Source organism: Nerophis lumbriciformis, linkage group LG04 (genome assembly GCF_033978685.3).
Source record: "Nerophis lumbriciformis linkage group LG04, RoL_Nlum_v2.1, whole genome shotgun sequence".
Taxonomy (NCBI): domain Eukaryota; kingdom Metazoa; phylum Chordata; class Actinopteri; order Syngnathiformes; family Syngnathidae; genus Nerophis; species Nerophis lumbriciformis.
In genome coordinates, this window is record NC_084551.2 from 13,396,353 (window position 1) to 13,419,793 (window position 23,441).

Sequence of the window (23,441 nt, forward strand, 5' to 3'; positions counted from 1 at the left end):
CAACGGGAGGCATTGTGCAGGTAAAAAGATGTCTAATGCTTAAACCAAAAATAAACAAAAGATGAGTGCCCCTAAGAAAAGACATTGAAGCTTAGGGAAGGCTATGCAGAACGAAACTAAAACTAAACTGGCTACAAAGTAAACAAAAACAGAATGCTGGACGACAGCAAAGACTTACTGTGGAGCAAAGACGGCGTCCACAATGTACATCAGAACATGACCTGACAATCAACAATGTCCCCACAAAGAAAGTTAAAAACAACTGAAATAGTCCTGATTGCTAAAACAAAGTAGATGCGGGAAATATCGCTCAAAGGAAGACATGAAACTGCTACAGGAAAATACCAAAAAAGGAGAAAAAGCCACCAAAATAGGAGCGCAAGATAAGAACTAAAACACGACACACAGGACAACAGCAAAAAACTCAAAATAAGTCACGGCATGATGTGACAGGTGGTGACAGTACACCTACTTTGAGTCAAGAGCTATATTGATGCATGGTTGGTTATGGTTTAAAGTCATATCCAACAATTGCGACAACGACTTTTTACCGTCAACTGAGTTTCGTTTTTTAATGATTTCTGCTGGTGGTGTGCCTCCGGATTTTTTCAACGCAAAAAATGTGCCTTGGCTCAAAAAAGGTTGAAAAACACTGCTCTGTACAACAGGAGCACTGGAATTTACTGTAAAAATGTTTCTCTCACAACTCTTGAACCGAACTCGGGGGCCGCTATGGCGTCATTACCGGGCCGGTCTTGGCCACCAGCTGAATAGCCCCTCTCTAAAGTAATGGTACTCTTACTTGAGTCCAACTTTTGGCTCCTCTACCCACCTCTGGATACAGTTAGTACATTAACATGGTATGATGTTATCAGTGTTGGGTTAGTTACTGAAAACCAGTAACTAGTTACAGTTACTAGTTACTTTATTTCAAAAGTAACTCAGTTACTAACTCAGTTACTTAAACCAAAAAGTAATGCGTTACTGTGAAAAGTAACTATTTAGTTACTTATATATATTTTTTAATTTTTTTAAGGCCCCATTTAATGCCCTTTTAGCCTTCATTTTAGTACTGTTATTGCACTGGAGAATAATACAATCTGTTGATCAACTTGACATGCATTTGCATCACTGAACTCTGCTAAGCAATGTGGTCTACATACAACACACAAAGACAGAGATATGTTTTAAAGGGCCAATTTGTTTCAGACCAGAACAAATTGACAAAACTATTTTAAATAGCTGCAACTTAACATACATAAGTAACAAACAGCATAATAACAACATAGCTGTAAAACAAGAAAGGCACACACTACATACATAAAGCCTAACCAGGCGTTTTTTTATCTCAAGGAATTCTGAAATAAAATCATGTCTGAAGCCCAGAACACTACACATTTCCCCACTTAGTTTAGAGAAAAGGAAATATTAGCCTGGCCCACTAGTATCCCTCTTTAGGTTTGTGAACTTTATAGTCTAAACATTTAGAGTGATGTGATAATCAAACACTCTAAAAGTCTAAAATGAAAGAGTATATAAGAGAATTGACAGAGTGTGTGTACCTTCAGTGTGCAGTGCCTCATTAAAATCCGGCCGCTGTTGGAGGTGGAGGTGAAGTGTGTGTCTCTTTACTAGCTTCGTCGAAGCATGTTGTTTTTGTCGCTGTTTCAGCATATTTGAAACTTACATTGAACTAAAATGTTCTTTTCTTTGTGGTCGATAAAAGAAACGTATTGAAAATATCTCCATTTTAAGAAACTCGGCTTCGGGGTTCACCATGACGTCTTGACAGTAGACACAGACACGCCCCCTCCCACACACACACACACGTACACACAGACAGCGCGCGGCGCACCTCTTTTTTGTCGCCTCTTCAGCAGCGCTGCAACACTCAGATCTTCTCAGTTTCTAGCCGATACTACATAAAAAATAACGCAAAATAACGCAGTAACGCATCATGTAGTAACGGTAACTGAGTTACTGAATATAAAAAATAACGCGTTAGATTACTAGTTACCGCCGATAGTAACGGCGTTACAGTAACGCCCAACACTGGATGTTATACATCTTTTTAAAGTCTCTGATTAGCACTATTCTTACACTGCAACAGACTATTTATATTTAGGATGCTTTTTCTTTGTATTGAACACTGCTGTTTTCCTACGTATGTTTTCGGTGCGTGTTTCTGTGTATGTGTGTGTGTGTGTGTGTGTGTGGGTGGATCACTGCGAAAGAATTGCTGAGTTAGTGCCCAATACAGCGTCTGTGTCCCCTTTATGGGCCTCATGAGCTCCATGTACAAGCTGTTTTCTGTGGCATCTTGACTGGCTTGCAAGGAGATACACCTTGACTCATTGATCTGCGCCAATACCACAGTCCGACAAAGTGTTTCAGAGTCCTCTATTTCAGCTAAACCCCTCCTGCATAGTGTTGTTTGCCCTATTCAGTATAATAAGTCATCTGTAACACACAGAAGATAGTCTATCCAGCCCAACACCTCTTTCAAACACGCTTGTTTCCGAAACTGACCTGTCTACGGGTGTGTCACCGTGTCCGGGGTACCGCAGCGACCCGTTGTCGAGGGACGCCTGTCTGGGCAGGAGCCCGCCGTGACGTCTGCTCCTGTCTGACGCTTGTGTCAAGTCCCCTGAGGCTCCCTGGTAGGGGTACAGCGACGGATCCTGCAGTTTGGCCTTTTTCCCCTGCGGCCCGCCTTCAAACACACGCCGCACCTGACCAGGCACCGAGCCATAAAACCACGCCCCGGATTTGGTGAGGATTTCTTGTTGTTTTCGGCACAAGTTGCATACCCACATCACCTACAGGGGAGAGAAGGGGAAATGTTAGCAAGGAGCATGTTGATTACTATTAGGGGTGTCCCGAAACAATATTGATATCGGTCCGATATCAGCGAAAAAAAACTATAGAGTCGGATGATATCGGCTTGCATCTAAAATCTCTGATATTGACAATAGAAGCAGTCATTTACAAAAGGTAAACATGCCAGGCTACACAACAGCTAAGCGCACAATAGCGCACAGGTTAGACCAGGGATGTCAAACGTACGACCCTGTTCGGGATGAGTTTGCTAAGTATAAAAATGAGCAGACATTTTTTTTAAAAACAAAAAAACGCTGTTCTAAATGTGTCCACTAGATGTCGCAATAGCAATTCTTTGTATCTTTGTAGATTATGCTACATATGTAAAAAAAATTCAAATGAACCACATGTTAGTTCACCAGTCGTGGAAAATGAGCAAACTACCGTATTTTTCGGACAAGAAGTCGCAGTTTTTTGTCATAGTTTGGCCGGGGTTTGCGATTTATACTCAGGAGCGACTTATGTGTGAAATTATTAACACATTACCGTAAAATATCAAATAATATTATTTAGCTCATTCACGTAAGAGACTAGACGTATAAGATTTCATGGGATTTAGCGATTAGGAGTGACAGATTGTTTGGTAAACGTATAGCATGTTCTATATGTTATAGTTATTTGAATGACTCTTACCATAATATGTTACATTAACATACCAGGCACGTTCTCAGTGGGTTATTTATGCCTCATATAACGTACACTTATTCTTTATTTATTCTCCCGCAGCTTTGCGCTGTAATTTGACCCCCTTAGCATGCTTCAAAACTCACCAAATTTTACACACACATCAGTAATATACGGCAAAACTTTTTTTAAATTGCCTTTCAAATGTCTATTCTTGGTGTTGGGTTTTATCAAATAAATGTCCCCAAAAAAAGCGACTTATACTCCAGTGTGACTTATATGTTTTTTTCCTTCTTTATTATGCATTTTCGGCCGGTGCGACTTATACTCCGGAGCGACTTATACTCCGAAAAATACGGTACATAAATAACATCCTGTAATTTGATTTTGATATTTTATCTTGATACATTGAAAATTAACACCAATGAGTTGACTGATGAACATTATGACATCATTTATTCTGAAAGTATAAATAACGACCAATAACGATAGAATACTATTAACCGCAACATGTAAGTGTAAAAAAAAAACTCGCAACAACATTATGATTTGTACATTTTCAGAATGTGCTTGTTCTAAAGAAAAATCAATCTGAAGTTGTCTTTATTTTTAAGTTATCGTGCCGTGATTTTACCAGTCAGGCCCACTTGGGAGTAGATTTTTCTTCATGTGGCTCCCGATCTAAAATGAGTTTGACACCCCTGGGTTAGACATAAGAAATTTAATTGAAGGATATCTCAGTATAATACATAACATTTGTCAACATAAACAAGTATCAAACATTTAGAGTTGCATACTACTTACAGATAAAAAGTCTTCAAGGAACAACAAGCGTATTACGAGTATCCAGTAACATACACATGATTAAACTTACTGTATCATGATTGTGACCGCTTGGTTTTAAAAAAAAAATATATTACCATTCCTATACAAAAGCATAAATCTGTCATAAGGTGACTACCTACCATTGTTCTCTGATTAATTCCAATTGATCAAGCCTTTTCTAACATTCTACACTACAAAATAACAAAATTAGCACTAATATTGTATCATATTAATATCGTATCGGCCAATATTCAAGACTTCAATAACGGTATCGTATCGGAAGTGAAAAGGTTGTTTCGGGAGACCCCTTCAAAAAGTAATATCTACGATGAGCTACAATGGAATGATTAGTGAATGCATGTATGCTTTTCCCACTGTTAAAGAGTGAACATCTTTACAGATCCAACATACACTATATTGCCAAAAGTATTTGGCCATCCATCCCAATGATCAGAATCAGGTGTCCTAATCACTTGGTGTATACCACGGGTGTATAAAATCAAGCACTTAGGCATGGAGACTGTTTTTACACACATTTGTGAAAGAATGGGCCGCTCTCAGGAGCTCAGTGATTTCCAGCGTGGAACTGTCATTTGATGTCACCTGTGCAACAAATCCAGTCGTGATATTTCCTCGCTCCTAAATATTCCGAAGTCAACTGTCGGCTTTATTATAAGAAAACGGAAGAGTTTGGGAACAACAGCAACTCAGCCACCAAGTGGTAGGCCACGTAAACTGACAGAGAGGGGTCAGCGGATGCTAAAGCGCATAGTGCAAAGAGGTCGCCGAATTTCTGCACAGTTAGTTGCTACAGAGTTTCAAACTGTTTCATGTGACCTTCCAATTAGCCCACGTACAGTACACAGAGAGCTTCATGGAATGGGTTTCCATGGCCGAGCAGCTGCATCTAAGCCATACATCACCAAGTCCAATGCAAAGCGTCGGATGCAGTGGTGTAAAGCACGTCGCCACTGGACTTTAGAGCAGTGGAGACGCCTTCACTGGAGTGATGAATCACGCTTTTCCATCTGGCAATCTGATGGACGAGTCTGGGTTTGGAGGTTGCTAGGAGAACGGTACATTTCGGACTGCATTGTGTCGAGTGTGAAATTTGGTGGAGGAGGAATTATGGTGTGGGGTTGTTTTTCAGGAGATGGGCTTGGCCCCTTAGTTCCAGTGAAAGGAACTTTGAATGCTCCAGGATACCAAAACATTTAGGACAATTCCATGCTCCCAACCTTGTGGGAACAGTTTGGAGCAGGCCCCTTCCTCTTCCAACATGACTGTGCACAAGTGCACAAAGCAAGGTCCATAAAGACATGGATGACAGAGTCTGGTGTGGATGAACTTGACTGGCCTGCACAGAGTCCTGACCTGAACCCGATAGAACACCTTTGGGATGAATTAGAACAGAGACTGAGAGCCAGGCCTTCTCGGCCAACATCAGTGTGTGACCTCACCAATGCGCTTTTGGAAGAAGGGTCGAAAATTCCTATAAACACACTCCGCCACCTTGTGGACAGCCTTCCCAGAAGAGTTGAAGCTGTAATAGCTCCAAAAGGTGGACCGACATCATATTGAACCTTACGTGTTAGGAATCGGTTGGCACTTCAAGTTCATATGTGAGTCAAGGCAGGCGGCCAAATACTCTTGTCAATATAGTGTATTTTCTACAAAGTCACAAGCCGCTAATTAACTATGAAATACAAGATTGACATTTTCATCCCAGAGAGACAGAATTCTAGTCCTTACACATTTGTGTCGATGAGGTGAATGATGATTTATTGTGCACATGCAGCAGCCCTTTACATCATTGAAAAGTAAATTCTACTTGTGTATTATTTGAAGTGTGTGAGCCCTCACTCCATCTCTCAACACTGATCAGACTTGCTTGACGCCCCCCCCACCCCCCTCGTTCACAAGAATGCTTGGCGTACTATTAAACTTAATTTTCTGCTTCACGTACTGCATCAGCAAAGAGCCCGCACACATACTGAATGCAAAGATTATTTAATGAAGGTACACTGTGTAAGGGTGGCATATAAGGCAATTGCATTTAATGATCTTCAGTGCGACAAAAAAGAAAGGGAAAAAAAAAAAAAAAAGGACAAAAAGCAACGTGTTTCTTTTGTTAAGCGCTTCAAGGACTGGAGAGACGGAGGTTTTTTTACTGCTACGTCAAGCCGTGCTTTTATCTGCTGGACTCTGCAGCCGCAGCAGCCACCTCACCACATTGGCCTCATAAATCCAGCAGCAGACAGCAGCCCTGGTCACTATGCACACACACACACACACACACACACACACACACACACACACACACACACACACACACTAAAAGGTCAGTACCTTCTGGTACAGTGTAAAGTGACAGAATGTCACCCTGGTCTGATCCAGGTGACCACACCTGGCTCATTAACAGCCAACACATTAACTCATTTGGAAGTGTGTCCGTGTAGATGAGGCGCTTGTCAAGTGATTGACAGCACAGCTGGCCAATAGACGTCTCCTTCCCTGGCAAGCAAAGCCTTAAAAGTCTCGGTGCTGAGTCAGTGCATTACTGTTATTAGTAGGAACAGGACTTCAATGTTGCCTCTCGCACTATCAGAGCGGCCTCTGTTTTTAGCCCTTGAATCAAACACAAATGGACTCGTCTGTGAACTCATTACATCTGTGGGGATTTTCTGAGCAGTTTAAGCTACCGTGGTGGCGGTAGCTCAGGTCACAGTTTGACTCTTTCTACAGATGAAAACAAATTGAAACTATAGGGAGGGCGAGCAATCACATTTTTATTTTTTATTTTTTGTCCTGTCCAGCTTCCCAGGCAAATCATATAGTTGATGTAGATCATACTTGCCAACCTTGAGACCTCCGATTTCGGGAGGTGGGGGCGTGGTCGGGGGTGGGGCGGGGCGTGGTTGGGGGCGTGGTTAAGAGGGGAGGAGTATATTGACAGCTAGAATTCACCAAGTCAAGTATTTCATACATACATACAGTACATACATACATACATACATAAATACATACATACATATATATATATACATATATATATATATACATATATATATATCCTGAAAATATGCAAACAAAACTGTGTTTGGATAATTGATACTTCAAACTTGCATAAATAAATATTAAGGAATATAACATAACTTGGCTTCTGAGAGCTTCAAAATGTAGTGAATAAAATGCTAAAGTTGTTGATAAACAAGCAATTATTTTAATAATTAAATATGGTCATTTTAAATGAATTATTATGATAATTTAAAATGTATTATTTCAAATATGTTTATTTTAATGTAAAATTCTATGGCTGGATGTAATAAGGAGTCAGAAAAAATAAAAATAAAAAATACAATTAATTTTGATGTTTTTAGCAAAATATAGTAAAAATGTATTTAGTTTTTTTTTTTTTTTTTAATTAATAAATATCTATTTATTTTTAGGTAAGATAAACATAATAATACAATGTATCTCTAGTCTGGATGATTTAGTTCTTGTCACCCTGTTGTCCTCCCGTAGTGAAAAAAGGCTGTCCTCACTCAGGTCCGCATAGAGCTGGAGGGGGCGTGGCCTCCAGCTCCGGCTGAAAATCGGGAGATTTTCGGGAGAATATTTGTCCCGGGAGGTTTTCGGGAGAGGCGCTGAATTTCGGGATTCTCCCGGAAAATTCGGGAGGGTTGGCAAGTATGATGTAGATGCCCACATCGGTTGTACAAATTTACTTTACAAAAGAGAAGTGTGGGATACTTCTCTTGCTGCCTTATTTGTATTTTTACTTTATTAGATGGATTTATATTATCAATCACATTTGAACCGACACAATACCAACTGCTGGGATGCGTTTGACGTAGTGCTGTCCCGATACCAGTATTGTAGTACCGGTACTAAAATTATTTTGATACTTTTCTAAATAAAAGAGACAACAAAAAAAGGCATTTGTCAGGCTTGCCCCTGACAGTTCAGTTATGTTTTGGTTTTTCATCTGTCATTTCCTGTCAACGCTCTTATTTTGGTTATTTCCTGATTGTCTCCCTGAGTGCTGCTGATTGGCACCTGGCCACACCTGGTGTTAATCAGCCAGCTGCTATTTAAACCTGCCTTCCCCTCCAGTCAGTGCTGGATTATTCTGTCACAATGAGTTGTTGATGACGAACCCCAAGATGCAGAGATGGCAGGCTTTGTCCAGGAAAACATAAAAATAAAGGAAAAAACACAAACCAGGAACTAGGAACAGGAAACAGGACGCCAGGGAAACAGGAACTGGAAAACGAGGAACAAAAAGACAGCAGGCTACAAACAGCTACAGAATATAGCTTACCGCTACCGCATCCAGCTACACTGACATCGACAAGTAGAAATGACATCGACAATGACAATCATTGGCGACATTGACAGGTAGACACTACAATAATCCAACACTGACTGGAGGGGAAGGCAGGTTTAAATAGCAGCTGGCTGATTGACACCAGGTGCCAATCAGCAGCAGCTGAGGGGAAGCAGCACTCAGGGAGACAATCAGGAAATAACCAAAATAAGAGCGTTGACAGGAAATGACAGAGGAAAAACCAAAACATAACTAAACTGTCAGGGGCAAGCCTGACAGCATTATTGGTTTTATTTTAAAAAAAAAACATTTTAGGGTACGTTAAACATATGTTTCTTATTGCAAGTTTGTCCTTAAATAAAATAGTGAACATACAAGACAATGTGTCTTTTATTAGTAAGTAAGCAAACAAAGGCTCCTAATTAGTCTGCTGGCATATGCAGTAACATATTGTGTCATTTACCATTTTGTTATTTTGTCAACATTATTAAGGACAAGTGGTAGAAAATGAATTATTCATCTACTTGTTCATTTACTGTTAATATCTGCTTACTTTCTCTTTTAACATGTTCTGTCTACACTTCTGTTAAAATGTAATAATCACTTATTCTTCTGTTGTTTGGATGCTTTACATTAGTTTTGGATGATACCACAAAAAATATTTTTCTTAAGAGTGAAAAAAAACACTCCATCCCATTTTAAATATTTTTTTCATCATCACTTATATATTTGCCTCTAAACCTTTAAAAATACGCCCAAATCTGCACTGATTCAGGCAAATAAATAGTAGCCTAATGAGACGCTAGACCAGGGATTCCAAACATGTGGGCTGTATCAGGCACACAAACAGGTTGAATGCGGCCCGCGAGACGAGTTTGCTAAGTGTAAAATTGAGCTGCATTTTTAAATCAAAGAAACTGCTGTTCTAAATGTGTCCACTGGATTTCGTAATAGTAATTCTGTTAGGCAAGCAACTAGTTTATACCGGGGCGAGCAAATATACCAAGCAAGAGGTAGGCAAGGCAAGGCAACTTTATTTGTATAGCACTTTTCATACACAAAGCAGACTCAAAGTGCTTCACAGACAACGAAGTGAAATGAAAGAAAGTAAAAGCAAAATTCAAATGCAGACAATAAAAATAAAAACAGTGCGGACGTTCAAAGTTAAAAGATTAAAAGATTTAGCTGAAAGCTAATGTGAACATAAAAGTTTTCAGTCAAGTTTTAAAAGTAGTCAGAGTTGGGGAAAGTCTGACATCTTCAGGAAGTTTATTCCAGCTATTTGTTGCATAGTGACTGAATGATGCTCTCCCTTGATTTGAGTTTACTCTGGGAACCGCTAACAGATTGGTCTCAGAAGATCTTAGTGATCTAGAGGGCTTATATAGTGGGAGCATATCGGTGATATACTTCGACCCTAGACCATGTAGTGATTTATATGTGAGCAGGAGGATTTTGAAAACAATTCTCTGCTGTACAGGGAGCCAATGTAAGGATTTAAGAATTGCTGTAATGTGCTCACATTTTTTGGTCTTTGTTAGAACTCTAGCAGCAGCGTTCTGAACAAGCTGTAGCTGCCTGACAGTTTTTTTGGGAAGACCTGCAAGGAGACCATTACAATAGTCTAGCCTACTGGTAATAAAGGCATGTACAAGTCTTGAGCTGACATGAGCCCTCTAAGTCTTGTTACATTCTTGAGGTGATAGTAGGCCGATTTTGTTACTGATTTGATGTGACTGTCGAAATGTAAATCAGAATCTAAAATAACCCCAAGATTTCTGGCTTTATTTGAGGTTTTCAGGGACAGTGATTGAAGGTGTTGGATGACTTTAAACCTTTCTTTTTTAGCACCAAAAACAATTATCTCAGTTTTATCTTCATTTAGTTGTAGGAAATTTTGGCACATCTAGTGTTTGACTTGCTCAATGCACTGGCACAGAAGATCTATGGGGCGATAGTCATTTGGTGATAGCGCTACATAGATTTGGGTGTCATCGGCATAGCAATGATGGTAAAGCAGGGCTGCACCCTCTTCTTTGAACCAAACAATAAAAAGTAAAATAAAAATAGGTAACCCCACTTAAAATGCTGCATGAGACATTGCACATTGACATAGTTCTGTGAAAATGATCGTCTTCTCTGCAAATATAAAGAAAATGAACCGTGTGATTTACTGCAATATTGTCAGTCTTTTAAGTTTTTATTTTTGGTTTGTGTAAATTGTTCACACATTGCACAGCTTTTATTTTTCTATCAATACACAGCGATGTCGAGAAAGCAGGGAGTAACTCAACCCTCTTGAATAGTTTACACCTCAGTTTGTATTGTTTGTTGAGTTAGCATAGGATTAATATGTGGAAATAACAAATGAGGTAGTTAATACATAAAATATTTTTTATTTATGCGTTTTTGTTTTTTGTTCAATCCAAGATGGGCTGTGACTTAAGTTTAATTGCTTTTTAACACTGAGGTTGAGTTAAGTTCATTGTGCTCTTCACTGTGTTTTTGAAACTGCATCAACGTATCCAGTAGCAAATGTTTCTGCATCATTAAGCTTACTGCATCATGAGCTTAACTTCATAAATTATTGTGGCCACGAGGTGTGGCAAAAATATAATTAGTACGGCGTGGCGCAGTGGGAGAGTGGCCGTGCGCGACCCGAGAGTCCCTGGTTCAATCCCCACCTAGTACCAACCTCGTCATGTCCGTTGTGTCCTGAGCAAGACACTTCACCCTTGCTCCTGATGGGTGCTGGTTAGCGCCTTGCATGGCAGCTCCCTCCATCAGTGTGTGAATGTGTGTGTGAATGGGTAAATGTGGAAGTAGTGTCAAAGCGCTTTGAGTACCTTGAAGGTAGAAAAGCGCTATACAAGTACAACCCATTTATCATTATCATTTACTCCATCCATTTTCTACTAACTAGTACTCCACTTCAATGTAAATACAGTATAAGATAATTTAGCACAGGTAATAATAAATAGGTTAGTGTTTTTCATACATGTCATTGTTCTCTGAATAATTTCACTTGATCAAACCTTGTCGACACTAAATTTGAAAAGGTGTTCTATATACAGACACAATGAAGGCAAAAACAAAGTATTTTCTTCAAAAACTGTGTTTGACAATGAGTGGCATCCCTCATCATAGTGTTTTGATGGAAGACTGTGCCAGTGTACTGAATGATCTCATTCACACTAGGGCTCATTGAATCAACAACTCAAAGCATGGTTGCTTGTTAACAAGTCCAAGATAAGATCTGCATCAGCTTCTGTTACTGGCAGCTGACACTAGGATATAATTAGGCTAAATCTCTTAGAAATCATTTACCAGTTGTGCTGATTAGACAAAGGCTGTGGGGGGGAAAAACGTGCATACAAAGGCAGAATAACGCAGCCTTACTTCAAGCTGACACAGTGCAAGGGTGTGACTACTTGTTGAAAGCATCCATCCGCAATGATGAACTATTGCAGCTCTCAGTTCAGGCTTCATGTGGCGGCCCATGTGATATTGACACATGAGGCATTTATGACCAGCTATCAATGTTACAGATGGGCTATAACAGTACTGACACACAATGGAAGCAGAGAGGCTACAAATTGTGCTTTATGCGCCCCTGTGGAGTGTTGTCAGCGAGGCCATGAATGTCTCTTTAACTGGGGTCATGATGAGAGCTCCTCCGTCAAACATTAGTCATAGGTGAGGACCTATGAGCTTCCTTTTTCACACACATCGACTATGTTTTACTTTTTGCAAAACACATCAAAACCGAGGACCATCAATTTAGAACATTAACTGAAATGAGGTAATCTGTCTAAAATGTGACAAAAAGCTAAAAAGGTCAATATTGACATGTCACCCACATTCAGATATGCTGCAACCCAACTAGGACAAACACATTATTACAAATATACTGTATGATCCACCTGACAAACATGATTCCTACTGCATTGTTGTTTGTTCTTCCCAATTTTATATTTGCTTATCAGGGTTGCATGGAGCTGGAACCTATCCCAGATGACTTTGGGTACAACCAGTGACGTGCGGTGAGGTACTGACTTCATCACAGTCAGATTTACAAACATATGAACCCTAAAGAGTATCTTATTCACCATTTGATTGGCAGCAGTTAACGGGTTATGTTTAAAAGCTCATACCAGCATTCTTCCCTGCTTGGCACTCAGCATCAAGGGTTGGAATTGGGGGTTAAAGCACCAAAAATGATTCCCGGGCGCGGCGCTGCTGCTGCCCCTCACCTCCCAGGGGGTGATCAAGGGGATGGGTCAAATGCAGAGGGCAAATTTCACCACACCTAGTGTGTGTGACAATCATTGGTACTTTAACTTTACACATATAAACAGTAGCACACAAAAAAGCACATTTAATAAAAAAACATTATTATGGTCACACCTTTACTTATAAATTAAGTCCATGCGCCGCTCCTTCTGAACAAAAGCATCGATAACTTGTTTATAGAAGTCTTCCTTATCTTTCTTCAGTTTTAAAAGTCTCTCTGTCTCGATGGAGATCTTCCTTTAATTATTACCTCCTGCTTCGATTGAAAGTCCAGTTTAGAAAACTGTTTTATTTTAGATATGTAATCCTCCATGTTAAAAGTCCAGGCGAGAGGAAAAAATAAACGATCGCTAACTGTTGCTGCTTGTTGTCACTTATTCTGCAGCCGAGTAGTCGCAAAAATGATCCCTGGGATCACTAGCGCCCTCTACCACCATGAGGCGGGATTACTGCGAGCCTCAGCCAGTGCGTCTTCGCAGCCGTTTTATGATTGCTCAGCACAAGAAATACGTTACACACATACAGTTGTTGACAAAATACACTGTACATTATATACCTCAGCTAACTAAACTATGGAAATGTATAATATAATTCATATAGCAATACGGTCTCACTGCACAGCAGGCCAGCAGTTAGCCGAGTCATTGAGCTATCCATGGTGAGGCTCAACTGGCTGCTGATCACCGCAAGTCTCTTCTCAGTATTTGAACGGCAAATGTGAAAATTCAGCGATTTTGAATAAAAATAATCTAAAACTGGTGAAGTTAAATGGAAAATAACTTCATAGTATAATCACTGGATACATATAACAATTTAATTTTTTTTTTTCTTTCCATGGTGGCACGTGAGGCCCCGCCTCACCTGCCTCCCCTGACTGCACATCACTGGGTACAACACATATAGGAACAGACGCTCATATCCGCTCACGGTCACTAGATGGGACTGAACGCACACTGCATGCATGAAAGTCAGGGGAATCCACCATTATACCACTAGTGAGCCCTTATTTCGACCAATGGGTCGCAATAGGTAGGGATGGGAGTTTGGATGATTGTTTGTCTAAAAGTGTCCTGTGATTGACCAGTGGGTTAGGCTCCATCTCACCCGTGACACTAATGTGGACAATGGATGGATGAATGGCAACAGTAGTAGTAATTCTGTATTTGTATTTACATTCTGACGGTCATATAATACAGTAAAAAATATTATTCCGTTTTAAGATGGTATGTTAATTAAGACACTCAAAATGTACATGAAAATAAAGAATGTGGGATTTACATTATTAACTATGAACAATAAAACACTGAATATTTAAATTATATGAATGTTGCTCTTCTACTTCCCAGACCACCTCCTTAATAGACATATTATACAATCAAGCAAGAGCAACAAAGGTGCAACAAACACATTGAAACATAAGCGCCAAGGGTGAAAAACATCCACATATTTGTAAAAATATCCCTGTTCTGTAGAACTTTGTTGTAGAAATCTGCCTACGTCTGACACTCGCTATCAGGCTTTTTTGCTCTGTTCGTGCCTGGTCTGCATGAAACTGAGCTTCGTATTTTATGTCACTAAAAAGTGAAGATTCTAACCATTGGAATCATTTCTATAGTTTGAAAATAACCAGCAGGCCGCTCTGAAATGTTAATTATGTTGTATTATGCCCAGGTAGCCCAGTAAACTGCTTTTGTATATGCTGCTTTGTAAGACCCGTGTCACGTGACTTCAAACTTGACATCTCATTGGCTGGTTCTGAGACAGGATCGATTGCGTCGGTCTTAATTTACCGAAAGTGAGTCTTGCCTTTTGAAGCAGCAAATCTTTCCACACTGAATTTTTCAGCACTGAATTTTTATACACTGAATTTAAAAACACTTGATTTTTATACACTGAATTTTAAAAACACTGAATTGTTTTCAATGAAATTGTCAGCATAATTTGATTTAAAAAAAATTCAGTTCACAAAATTCAAAAGCAAAAAATTCACTCACATAAATTTAGTGTCAAAAAAGGTTTTCATAATAAAGACACAAATTAACCTCCATAGTGTTACCTCAACTTAAGAGTGTTTTGAAATAAGAGCTGTCTCTGGCTAACTGTTACGCCTTAAGTCTCAAATAACATTTTTTGTTGCAAGCACACAGTGAACCTCGTAAGATTGGACCAAAACATCTGATCTTACTCGCTAGCATTAACTTATAACTAGAAATGAACATAATTTAGTTTTTCCAACCATGGTGAGAAGAAAGTGAGTGTAAGAAGAAGAGGGTGATATCCATTGAATTAAAGTCAAATAACTTGACAGAGCATCGCCAACTTGGTGAAGCAATTCGAGCACATCACTGCTAGTCTGCGCCATACTGAAGCATGAGTGTGAAGCCAGCAAACAATGTTAAAATAGTTTCTAAACAGTGGATATTTATCCATAAAAAATCTGAAGAAGCTGCTGAAGTTGTGTTTGACGGAGAAGCAACTGGAAAAGATCAACCGTAAAACTTCTAGAAGTGCACTGTCCAAGTAAATGCCATCCATCCATCCATCCATCTTCTTCCGTTTATCCGAGGTCGGGTCACGGGGGCAGCAGCCTAAGCAGGGAAGCCCAGACTTCCCTCTCACCAGCCACTTCGTCCAGCTCCTCCCGGGGGATCCCGAGGCGTTCCCAGGCCAGCCGGGAGAGATAGTCTTCCCAACGTGTCCTGGGTCTTCCCCGTGGCCTCCTACTGGTCGGACGTGCCCGAAACACCTCCCTAGAGAGGCGTTCGGGTGGCAACCTGACCAGATGCCCGAACCACCTCATCTGGCTCCTCTCGATGTGGAGGACCCAAAGCTCATGACCATAGGTGAGGATGGGAACGTAGATGGACCGGTAAATTGAGAGCTTTGCCTTCCGGCTCAGCTCCTTCTTCACCACAACGGATCGATACAGCGTCCGCATTACTGAAGACGCCGCACCGATCTGCCTGTCGATCTCACGATCCACTCTTCCCTCACTCGTGAACAAGAGTCCGAGGTACTTGAACTCCTCCACTTGGGGCAAGATCTCCTCCCCAACCCGGAGATGGCACTCCACCCTTTTCCGGTTGAGTAAATGCTGTAAATTATTATATTATTTCATAAAACTACTGTATATTATCTAAAATATTTTATTTTTTTAAAAGCATGTCCATCCATCCATATATTTCCTACCGCTTGTCCCTTTCGGGATCACGGGGGGGTGCTGGAGCTTATCTCAGCTGCATTCGGGCGGAAGGCGGGGCACACCCTGGACAAGTCACCACCTGACATGTTAATTTTGTGCTGTTTTGTGGGGCTGAGCAACAATTAAATTGATGTCAATTCATTTTGAGTGTTTTGAGTTTAGAGCTCTGTCACAGAACCAAGTGAGCTGGTAAGATAAAGTACTACATCTGATTTTCTGGTGTCATTTAGTGCATTTTTCATGCATTCGTGCATTATTTATACAATGATGTTTCTTCTCATTTCCTTCGAAAAATACCTTAAAAGATTATCCTGAAATGCATTAATGTTTAAAAAAGATGAGCGGTTTAACAAAAACACATACATCTGCACGGTCTGAATTCAATACACTTGGGTCAGATTGTGAAATGTGGGTCGGCAGGTTAATACCATTTGAGATAACCCCTTCGATACAACAATAGGTATATTGGTGTCATACATAATGAAATAATGTTAAAAGCCTAAACTTCACTCACATCGTTTTGTTCTATGTTCATTGTGGCTGTGCAAGGAAGCACACATGGAAATGACATCACTGCCCCAATACTAATGGATCTGACTGTATATAGACACAAACACACACACACACACACATACACACACACACACACACGCACGGACATACACACACTTGCCTTCATCTTAACTCTTCACAGCTGAGTGCAGAAAGGGGGTTGGGGGCTGCAGCCTGCAGGCAGGGCCATTTCTCCTTGTGTTTGCACATTTCATAGTCATTGAACCTGCAGCTAAAAATAGAAAGCTAAAAACCAAGCACTACCATACATAACCACTAGAATATATACACTATATCCTACTACATGAGCTATGGGGGATTTATGTATTTAGTATTAGGAGTCGTGGGATCACCAAATAAATCATTTTTCTCTCCACTGTTGTTCAGACTGTAAAAAGGTTATCCATCAATCCATTCATTTTACCAACCCATATTTGAGATAAAGTATGTGTTGTACATTGCTGGGAATGACAGATTAATAAAAGAAACAACAACTTATCTGTAGCCCTTTTCCAGTGACAGAAGAACAGTGATTTCCAACATGAGCCATCATTTGCGGTTTGATTTTGAATGCACCTTTTGTAAACAAAATATAAATGACCAACACGTTCAGAACAAGAAAAAGGCCAGTAAACAACACGACATCATGATTTCATGGGCTGGAGAAATCAACTGTTTCACTTTGGGCATTTGACTAAGTGCTTGAATCAAAAGCTAGTTGTAATGTCAAATCAAATCCATCAACAATTTCTGCAAAAGGAGCTAAAGTATTTATTGTCATTTGTTTTTGTAATGCCTTCAGGCAATATGAGGTTTTCTCCCACAGTCTAAAAACACCCATTTTGGGTTAGTACTCAATATTTGTCGCAGGTCTATGAATGTGAGTGTGAATTGCTATTTTGTGATGAGTGAGCACTGCGATTGAATGGCGACCAATGCAGGGTGCACCCTTCCCATCACCCAAAGTCAGCTGGGATAGGCTCAAGCTCAACCGTGACCCTGAACTAGGGTTGTACGGTATACGGGTACTGGTATAGTATCACGCTACTAATGAATCAAAAACGGTACTATACTCTTGTTTGAAATGTACCGGTTACCGGGCATGACGGCACGTCGTGCTGGTTTTGCGAGCATAGGAGCACGTTCGGCAGCGCATAATCACAGAGTACTTACAAGCAGACACAGTGTGTTGACAGAAAAGGGAGAATAGACACATTTTGGCCTAAAAACTGATGATAAAGGTGAAGTTTTAACACTGATACGCCCTCAGGAAGAGGTGCTTCAAGACATGGCTAGATAGCTAGCGGCGAACGTCCATCCGCAGTCGGCAGTGTTTTAGCTAATTCTTAATCACTAATCCTCACCTCCATGGCGACAAATAAAGTAAGTTTCTTACAAGTATCATCCCTGCAGGACAAGGAATAGGTAAACATGTTTCACTACACACCGTAGGAGGATACAATAGCTAACCGCTAACAGCAAGCTAGCACCCTGAATGTAAACAAACGCCATTGGTGGATCTACACCTGACATCCACTGTAATGATACCAAGTACAATAGCGTATCTAGTCGATACTACTATAATTACAGCAATATTTTTATCGTCACAAAATATTTTTTCCTTTTTCAAAAATTCATATTATGTTTATAACTCAGGAGATATGTCCTTGGACACATGAGGACTTTGAATATGACCAATGTAATGTATGATCCTGTAACTACTTGGTATATCTAAATTTGTGGTATCATCCAAAACTAATGTAAAGTATCAAACAACAGAAGAATAAGTGATTATTACTAGAGATGTCCGATAATATCGGCCTGCCGATATTATCGGCCGATAAATGCGTTAAAATGTAATATCGGAAATTATCAGTATCGTTTTTTTTATTATCGGTATCGTTTTTTTTGTTGTTTTTTTTGTTTTTTTAATTAAATCAACATAAAAAACACAAGATACACTTACAATTAGTGCACCAACCCAAAAAAACCTCCCTCCCCCATTTACACTCATTCACACAAAAGGGTTGTTTCTTTCTGTTATTAATATTCTGGTTCCTACATTATATATCAATATATATCAATACAGTCTGCAAGGGATACAGTCCGTAAGCACACATGATTGTGCGTGCTGCTGGTCCACTAATAGTACTAACCTTTAACATTTAATTTGACTAACTTTCATTAATTACTACTTTCTATGTAACTGTTTTTATATTGTTTTACTTTTTTTTTTATTCACGAAAATGTTTTTAATTTATTTATCTTATTTTATTAAAAAAAAATTTAAAGTACCTTCTCTTCACCATACCTGGTTGTCCAAAGTAGGCATAATAATGTGTTAATTCCACGACTGTATATATCGGTTGATATCGGTATCGGTAATTAAAGAGTTAGACAATATCGGAAAATCGGATATCGGCAAAAAGCCATTATCGGACATCCCTAATTATTACATTTTAACAGAAGTGTAGATAGAACATGTTAAAACAGAAAATAACCAGATGTTAACGGTAAATGAACAAGTGGATTAATAATCAATTTTTACAGCTTGTCCCTCATAATTTTGACAAAATAGAATGAGAAATGACACAATATGTTACTGCATACGTCAGCAGACAAATTAGGAGCCTTTGTTTGCTTACTTACTACTAAAAGACAAGTTGTCTCGTATGTTCACTATTTTATTTAAGGACAAACTTGTTCTTCCATTGCAATAAGAAACATATGTTTAATGTACCCTAAGATTTTTTTTTGTTAAAATAAAGCCAATTTTTTGTGATCCCCCTTATTTAGAAAAGTAGTTAACTATCTGCTTGTCACCTTTATTTATGATTTTAAAGTAAATAGTCAGGAAAATAAAGAAAAAACATTGAATGAGGAGAAGGTGTGTCTAAACTTTTGGCCTGTACTGTATATACATTTTATTCTTATTGTAAATTATTCATTAGAACATCTAACAATCAAATGCAAATGCATTTAGATTAATCACGATTAATCACAGGTTATTACCCGCATGCATAATGTAAATCAATTTTTAAAACGCGGCCCTCTGAAAGCAGCCATTACTGCGATGTGGCCCTCAATGAAAATGAGTTTGACACCCCTGTGTGAGGGCCTTGCGTACAATCAAGGTGTACTGTGTACCAACGGCCTTGGTGGACATCTTCTCGACAAATGCTAACCATAAATACAACCTATTCACAAAATGATCTTGACAATTTCTTAAAAAGGGCAATATCGTCATTGCTGCATTAATCTATTAGCGAGGTGAAGCCAGTATTCTGCATATGGCCAGAGACCAACCACCGTCATGACAGAACCTCTTTAAAAAGGAAACCAATGTCAAATAATAATTACAAATAACAAATAACTGTAGTGGAGACAAGCGATGGCACATGCTGCAATATTGATGGGGCAGTAAATGAGCTGTCATAGAGATCATATTGCCTTGCATCTCTCCTTCACCTGCACTGAAGTGAGGTGAACTACTCATTAAAGACTAATTGTTCAGGGAGTGGAGCCTTCCTCAGAACATTCCTGGCTGGACCAGGTCCAAATTAAGCTGCAGTCATTAACAAGGATAGTAGCTACTATAGAAAAGAGAGCTTGTTCAGTCAATGAATAGTGAATTCACTTACTTATACACGTGAATGCCAGCACATTGTTTTGTTATTGTATTCTTGTTTTTGGTGCACTTTCAATAGCACATGTTTTAGTTGTGACTCACTTGACGTGCAGATGATGAAAATAAGACACGCTGCTACGTTCACATGCTCCAACACTGGCTGCACGTGTGGTGAATTACATTTTAATGAGCTTCTAATTTTAGTGTGCGCGCCAGCAATAATAATAGACTTCATAAATATTTATGTCCCCTGTTTGAAGCTCAGAGACACCGGAACGAAGGGGGAGGGAAATACTCAAATAAATCTGCAAATATATTGTACATTTATTGGTGCATATGTGGCGTACTCGCACGCATTCACTCAGCGTAGCCCTTTTTTTTTTTTATGGCTGTCTGCACACGGTGAGTGTTTCTAGGATGATAACAGACGTATAAAACATGACTGTTTTCCAGAAGGTGCATGCGACTATGCAGTAAACGGAATTCAAAACATCTTAATATAGGTTTGGCAGTTCAGCTTACCCATTGCAATGCTGAGAGAAACGGCGTGTAGAGTTCAATCACTTGGTTGTCTGCAGTTCCCCCTGACAACGAAAGCAACCGCTCCGACCTTCAGCACCACGGACAGCTCCGAGGTCAGACAACAGCTGCTGTGAACACCGTGAAGGTTACACGGGAGACCTGACTTGGCCACGTCCGCTCCGATCCGACCGACAAAAACACAGTCTCTGTCCTAGTTTCTATAATCCAAACATGAAAGGTCGACGAGGGGAAACGACGGATTTTCCGTTTGAAATCGTCCCAGGCGAGCCGAGCGAACTGCGAGAACCTCTCGGAGAGATACATGCAAATCAAGCGACAACCTGCCAAATGAGGTTACGCGTGCCACCACCGCTGCATTAGTTCATCCATGACACAGTCAGACTGCCTTTTACATCAGAGCGCCTCATTTTTATGCGGCAGCTCCCTCGCTCCAATAATAAGACAGAGACACACTGCAGCGCCGAATACAGACAAGAAATATTTATGTGTTCTCATTTCCTGCCCACTCTCGTTGGCGCTGTCATCATCATGCATTTTGTCGTCATAACTGCAGGAGGACGAAGTGACTAAATCATGACGTGAACTCACAGGATTGAGGAGCCCGGCAATGGGGATACTTTTAGACGAGTAAAAACAAGACACAAGCACGAATGCGTGTGCGTTTCAGCAGGATTTCCTGCATCAGCATCATTCCCCACAGAAGCATAAACTCTTCTTTACTGCATGTTTCTGTGATTCATTCATTCATCACACTATTGTTTGTTCAAATGATTGATGCAGCGTGTGCCATGCAGTAGGAACGGCATTCATCTGGCCCCATTCGTCACGGTTTACCTGACACATGAAACGGGACGAATTGGGTGAGGGTGCACTAACTACTTCAACCGCCAGATGGTAGTACAGTTATAAAATCTTACAATGTGTTTTGTGGCAATTTCAACTTTGCCCACAGTGTCAGTTTCTATGTAAAGTACCGTATTTTCCGGACAATAGGGCGCACCGGATTACAATTCGCCCTGCCGATGAATGGTCTGTTTTTGATCTTTTTTCATATATTAGGCACACCGGATTATAGGACGCATTAAAGGAGTCGTATTATTATTATTATTTTCTAAATTGAAAACACTTCCTTGTGGTCTACATAACATGTAACGGCGGTTCTTTGGTCAAAATGTTGCATAGATTATGTTTTACCTTCGGCAGCGTCTTCTCTATGGCGTCACATTAGTGCCAAAAATCCGAGCGCATAAAAACTGTTATCGCGCGCTGATTCTCCACTTCGTGCGCGCGCGTGACACCCTTTTGCGCGCGCGTGGTGCCTTTTTGCGCGCGCGCGGTGCCTTTCTGTGCGCGCGCGGTGCCTTTTTGCGCACGCGCGGTGCCTTTCTGCGCGCGCGCGGTGCCTTTCTGCGCGCGCGCGACGCCTTTCTGCGCGCTCTCTGTGTACTCCTGGCATCTCTCCTCGCACTCTCATGTTTCTTTTTGGCACTTTGGGGGCGGGTATGCTTAGACGGCCCCTCCTTTCTGATTGGCTGTGAGCATTTTTCATATGACCAATCATTCTCCAGTGTAGCAACGTTGTAGCCATCTTACCCCGGACATCTAGCCTCAATCATTACATTGATGTCAATGGTACATATACTAATTAAATTACCATAACTAGCTCGATTTTCGACCAATTTACAAACGGTTTGCCTTGTTACAAATCTTATTACATGTAGATATGACATAGGATGCTGTACCTGTTGAAATTACCTCTTTCGCTTTAAAAAAAAAAAAAGACTTAATTGTGCAACATAGTTGTGTAGGGTCAGTGTTAGTCAGTTCTCTGATTATTTTAAACTGTTTCAGAATACATTATTAAAAGCTATTTTTAACATTTTAAAAACAAAATTCAAAGATTATTTCATTAATTTTATGGCTGAATCAAAAGAAATTCCATAAATTAGAAAACAAATGTTCAAGAAGAAGTGAAAATATAAAATAATGTTATGGTTGGATGTTATTGCTGGTGGACCAGTTCTGGCTGAAAGATGTGATTATGGTGTTTGTTGTCCTATTATTTATTTGGGTCACATTTTGTATTACCCTGTATTGTGTTTATGTGGTATGAAATAACCTTCATCAGCGCGCGACATTTTTTTTATCCACTTCTTCCTCTGTAAATCTTGATACATATTGACGATGACCCGCCCTGCTATACTTCTGATTGGCTCTGAGCATTTGTCAGCATTTTTCGCCTGACCAATCAGAAAGAAGGGGCCGTCTAAGCATACCCGTCCCCAAAGTGCCAAAAAGAAACATGAGAGCGCGAGGAGAGATGCCAGGAGTACACAGAGAGCACGCAGAAAGGCGTCGCGCGCGCGCAAAAAGGCACCACGCGCGCACAGAAAGGCACCGCGTGAGCGCAAAAAGGCACCACGCGCGCGCAAAAGGGTGTCGCGCACGAAGTGGAGAATCAGCGCGCGATAACAGTTTTTATGCGCTCGGATTTTTGGCACTAATGTGACGCCATACTTCTCCCCGTCACCTTTGTTGTAGCGGTATAGCGTGCAAGGACGGGA

At 40.2% G+C, this 23,441-nt stretch overlaps 1 protein-coding gene across 22 annotated transcripts in view; it reads right to left on the reverse strand.

The window, feature by feature from the left end:
* The window catches only part of rims2a (regulating synaptic membrane exocytosis 2a), a 343,114-nt gene that overhangs the window by 226,481 nt on the left and 93,192 nt on the right, over positions 1-23,441 (reverse strand). For 21 of the 22 annotated variants that reach the window (XM_061949203.2, XM_061949186.2, XM_061949179.2 and 18 more), the window contains one exon: positions 2,530-2,819. In XM_061949203.2, the coding sequence (XP_061805187.1) occupies positions 2,530-2,819 (290 nt within the window). Of the gene's footprint in view, positions 1-2,529; positions 2,820-20,856; positions 21,580-23,441 lie in introns of those variants that run through there. The other variant, XM_061949292.2, reaches the window with a different exon arrangement.